The 5,576-nt window shown below is 40.2% G+C and overlaps 1 protein-coding gene across 1 annotated transcript; it reads right to left on the bottom strand.

The window, feature by feature from the left end:
- Window positions 1–4,478: 4,478 nt before the first annotated feature.
- On the bottom strand, window positions 4,479–4,994 carry LOC143861447 (uncharacterized). The gene has a single exon (XM_077372375.1). The coding sequence runs from the start codon at window positions 4,992–4,994 to the stop codon at window positions 4,479–4,481; it is 516 nt and encodes a 171-aa protein (XP_077228490.1).
- Window positions 4,995–5,576: the final 582 nt, after the last annotated feature.

Genomic DNA, 5,576 nt, shown 5'->3' with positions numbered 1-5,576 from the left:
CGTGAACAAGAGATCCGTTTACGTACCATAAAGGTACTAGGCTAAGGGTGGAATGCTTCTCTAGCACAGAGGCACCAGGTGATGAAATCCCAGTCAACCATGCTAGATAACACTCCGGGTTCCTAAAATGGGACGTGTGTGCATGTGAGATGCAAGGGTTTAGATGCAAGTGATGTAAGTGTGTGCAATAAGTTCGCGCAATCTATGATGCCTTCAGGTTTTGTTAGATTAAGTTTGAGTAAATGTGATGAGAAAATAAAGCATACAAACTAATCTAACAAGCATAAAAGAGATAGAGTTTTCATGAGCCAGTTAAAATAGATTCAAATGAGTTATCCTTTGGAATTGTAATGAAGTTAGGTGGTCCCCAGCAGAGTCGCCAGTCTGTGGGACCCGATCCCGCGAGAGGGGTGGTGGCGCGAGAGCCGCCACGCACTATCTCTTGGTCTCTCGTACCCACGCGATTGGCGTGTGCCTTTTATTATTAATTTTAATTCATCTTTTATGTGAACTTGGGATCACTAAGGCAATCCGAATTCCACACAAAAGAGACTGACAGAGTCGCCACCTAGATGTGGGATCTAGGACCCATAATTAACCAGAAATCTAGACTCGCTACCTGGTTACAAGAATGGAAGGTATGGGGATTTATCCACCACATGCACCATTCTTGCCCGATAATCGGTCTTCAATTCCAAAAGTTAACTCTTTTAAATTCATTTTTAATGGCTCATTCAACTCTCTGTTAATGTGCGAACTAAGTGACATGCATCCTATGATCTAATTTCAATGTGAATCCTAAATGTGTATCTTGATTTCTTAATTGGTTTGGATTCAATCTAAGTGAAAGTTCTCCTAAAATTCTAATTTCATGGAAAATCCTAAGTGATCTGATTGTTTCAACAGTTTTAAAAGTGATTAGCCCGAGTCCTCAGATGGTCTGGTATTCATCCAAAGAAGCCTACGTATCCCCGCCTCCACGAGAATCAAGGCAACGTAGTTCTTCGCGCCTATTCTAAGCTAGGATGCCTAAGACACCTAGACTTCTATCCTAGACTCGATCTAAAAGACCGAACCGGTTATTAAAGTTTCTTGTACGATTATTTAAATTTCAGTGAATTGTGGATTTTATGACACCCTATATGCCCTAACTAAATGCAGATTAGCCCTAAGCTAATGCAGGTGGTTCTTACAACCTATGTGTGACTAGGCTGTATTTCCTAAGGAAAACCAAGGGTGGACTAGCGTATCCTACTCTAGTCATCACTCGGCGATGTGGATCGCCAACTGACCGGACGGAGGCACTCCTATAACTCTAGGACAGACCTCTAACTCTAAAACAAGCACACAGCAAACAATCAATCAAACAACCTATCAAAAGAAAAACCCTAACTCTAAAATTCTCTATCGAGGAGAAACTCCTAACTCTAGAGGAAGGTCTTTTGAAAACAATATTTTAAAGGTTTTTGAAGAAGGTTTAAAATGTTTATTTACAAAAAAAGTTTGGCTGGACTTGGGATGTAAATCCCAAGCTGCACTACGTACCTCGGAAGAGGATCAAGCCAACGTAGTTCGAAAATCGAACTCGCCTAATACGCTTCTAAAAGAAACACTCAACACTTTAGATTTTTTTTAAGGTTTTTGATGTTTTCAAATGTTTTTTGAGTTTTAAATTTCTAATGTTTTTGGATTTTATAGCTTTTCCAATGCTCAGGACCTTAAAATATTTTTAATCTTAAAGGGAACACGCAAGTAATACCACAAACTAGGGCAAAGCCCTAAAGCAAAAGGGGAAACCCCGAATAAGCAACTAGCGTCTCAAAGAGACAAACCACAACAAGAAAGATAGCGTCCCAAGAAGAGAGAAAATGGTCCAAGATCCTAAGCAAGCAAAGCTCTAATAAGACTGAGTTAGCCTCTAATCAAAAGCGAAGTAATCAACAACTCTAAAGGAGAAACTCCGAACTAACAACACTAAAGAGGGGAACAAATGAGTCAGAGACTCTCTAATACTACAACTTAGAGGAGGAATGAGTCAAAGACTCCCAAATAACGCCAACAGAAGAACCAATGAGTCAAAGACTTCCTAGTAGTACAACAAAAGAACGAATGAGTCAAAGACTCTCTAAAAGAAATGGAAACATGAGTCAAAGACTCCAATAACACCAACTAAAGGATAGATGAGTCAAAGACTCTCTAAAAGAAAAGGAAACACGAATTTGCACATTTGGCAGAGGTAAAACACCCAGCCGGGCCGGACAGCTACCTAGCCCTAGGGTGCAACAAATGTGCAACCCAATACCCATAAGGGTAGGGGTATGAAGCCAAGCCGAGTAGGGCGTTCTTCCAAAACCAAACGGCGCACAAAGAGGACTAACGAGAGAATGAGACCGGGCGGGTCTCCCAAACACACACAAAGATGAAGGTGCTTTAGAGATTTTAAGATGATTTTCACTTAATTTTTATTTTTTTAATGGATTTTACCAATTTTTAACCATATGAGTGATTTTACAAGTGAAGCTGTTGCAAACGAACTCGAAATGAGTTGAAACTTCTCCACCAACAAGATATGATGAGATGTAATTTACTGGAAGATTTTTACAGATTTTTACATTAAACTCATATTTAATATGGATTTAAAAATTAATTAACCAGATTGCAAAAATAACACATAAACTACTAGAAATAGATATCTAAATTCCATGAAATTTCTACAGTAGTACGAGATAAGTGAAAATAGCATGCTGTGAGATTTCCATGAATTTAGAAAACTATTTACTATCAGTTTCGGATTTTTCAAATTTCAAACCAGATTATGAATTAACACTACAGCTCATATGAAACAAGATCCAAATCACTTGAAAATTTTACAGAAGCAAGAAGTATAGAATTTAAGACTACTGTAAAACTTTGGAGAATTTTATCTGTGATTTGACGTCAGTAACAATTCTCCCAAAATCTGATAATTTTCAAAGAATGCGTAAAATAATATACCAAACAAAATCCAAAAATTCTCACAAATTCATGGTAGAATGTATCATTATCATATTATTTTCTCACGAAATTTCATTATTTTTGGAATCTGTTTAGTATATCGTTTAGTTTTCTTTGTTAAAAATCATGCAAAAATCCGAAAATATACCAAATAATTCTAAAAAAAATTCCGAGAACGGTGTACCTACCTGTGATCGAAATCCTCGCAGAATCCGAGAGCCGAAAAACTCAAAAATTCCGCCTCCGTGCGATCGCTTCCGCTTTCTTTCTCTTTTTGCTTCTTTTTTTGTTTCTTTTTCTTCTTTTCTTGTTTCTTTTCTTCTTTTTTTTCTTTTCAACCCCTCATAGCAACTTTGTTAGAACACATGATAGAAGAGAAATGAGTTCTCCCTCTTTCTTACTCACCCTCATTGAACCATTTATAGCAAAGGAATGGGAGGGTGGTGGCCACCATTGTGGACTTATTCCATGGTAGGTGGCCACCATTGTGGACATATTCCATGGTAGGTGGCCACCATTGTGGACATTGAATTTTGACATGTGTGTGGCCCCATGCATGTTTTTTAAAGTTCTTTTGAGTAGGTAAAAGATAACCCAAATGGGTCCCATATGTGACCAAATTCCCAATTGTGCATAAAATCATATGCCCCACTCCAAAGTATGATCGGAACCGTTCATTTGATGGGCGACAATGTGATTTAATTTGTGCTCCGCTAATCAATCCTATGGGCTGATCCAAGCCATCCAATAGATCAAAATGTGAATATGTTACCCCATTTTTAAATCACTCCTATTTGATGATCCGAACCGTCCATTTGATGGGCGACAATTGATGATCTTGACCGTTCAAATAGTGGGCTGCGATGTGATTTAATTTGTGCTCCACTAATCAATCCTATGGGCTGATCCAAACCATCCAATAGATCAAAATGTGAATATGTTACCCCATTTTTAAATCACTCCCATTTGATGATCCGAACCGTCCATTTGATGGGCGACAATTGATGATCTTGACCGTTCAAATGGTGGGTCGCAATGTAAATTGGTTGTGCCCCCTTAAATCATTCCTCTATGACGATCCAGACCATCCAATTGATGGGTCCCCTACCTAAGTAGGTTGTGTCCTCCTAAATCATTTCAATGGGCTGATCCGAGTAACTCAACCTGATGATCGAAACAAAATTGGTTGTTAAAACGACTTCTCTGAGATCTTGACCGTTCTCTTGATGATCATCTTTAGGTGTTGGATCGAAGTAGGTTCAAAACTCATTTTTCACTAAAACAATGTGCGGGCCACCCTGTTTGATCCAAATCTAAACAAATGCTCAAGACGGGCCCATCAATCGGATCCAAATTCTCTCTTGTTCGGATTCTTGGGAATAATCTCTCTCAACACTTAACGGAAAAGTGCGAAACATGGCGGAAATGATTGAACGGGATTTCGCCCAAGCATAGCGAACTTGGGTCCGGTCAAAATGGGGTGTCTACAGATACATCTCTATACGAAACCATTTATGGCAATAATCGTACTCATCAAAATCTGTGATGGCAATGGCTGCCATGGCATGTCCGCACGGAAGCCCAAGCGTTTGGAACTCATGACATGTACAGGTTTGTTGCAGCAAGTTTACGACATCATGATGATCACGGGACCTTACTTCAAATTCGTGCACACCTACTCGATAAGCAGTATATCCGCGACCCTGTTCCCTGGCCAGTCCCAAATGTTTTTCTGCATAATGCGTGCACTTTGTTTCCCATTGAAGGCCCATCGCTTGACGTTTCTGTATGTATTCGGAGCTCTTAAAACGAGTGAGCTCCACCGCAGCTGCAATCGGCAATTTTCTGGCATCCTTTAGCACTGCATTGTAACACTCCGATCTATTGGTGGTCAACACATCATATCTTTCCCCCTTGAAGTAGAAACTAGCCCAGTTTTCCTTCGGAATAGCGGCTATCCAGTTGTGTGCATTTTCATTCCTCGCCTTAATTTTTTCCATTGTGTCTATGAAAACACTCTCTCTCAAAGCCCTAGCAGCTCTCCAAAACAATTTCTTAAGTAAAGGGTCTTTGAAGTCGGTGTACAGATTGGCGGCGAGGTGACGCATGCAGTAGCTATGGTTTGCAATAGGCATTACTTTAGGCACTGCTTGCATCAACCCCTTTTGTCGATCGGAGCACAGGGTCAATGCGCCTATCCCCTCAGGCAATACGTGCCGCTTCACAAAATAGAGGAACCAGCACCAGCTATCTTCGTTCTCAGTCTCGACAACACCAAAAGCTAATGGAACTAATCCGTTGTTCCTGTCTACCCCAACTACGATCAGTAAGATTCCAAGATACTTTCCACGTAGATGCGTCCCATCGACCAAAACTATCGATCTGAGTGTTCGTTGGAAAGAACGTATGCTGGGACCAAATGCCCAGAATAAGCGAGCAAATTTATCATCTCCCCCTGGACGTAGATCTCTCGCTCAAAAAACACGCATGTAGGTGCCCGGATTTGTTCTCATCATCTCAACTATCAGTGCAGGGAGCAAGCGGTACGAGTCCTCCACATTTCCACACTTTATTTCAAGGAT

This window comes from Tasmannia lanceolata, unplaced genomic scaffold, assembly GCF_043159265.1.
Source record: "Tasmannia lanceolata isolate RefF3 unplaced genomic scaffold, GAP_Taslan_0.1 ptg000037l, whole genome shotgun sequence".
In the NCBI taxonomy this organism is placed as follows: Eukaryota; Viridiplantae; Streptophyta; class Magnoliopsida; order Canellales; family Winteraceae; genus Tasmannia; species Tasmannia lanceolata.
Note: the sequence above shows the minus strand (reverse complement) of the source record. Positions and strands in the feature narration are given on the sequence as shown.

What these genes read in the sequence shown, in the direction of transcription:
- LOC143861447 (XM_077372375.1), bottom strand. Translation starts at nt 4,994, where the DNA reads ATGGAAAAAATTAAGGCGAGGAATGAAAATGCACACAACTGGATAGCC.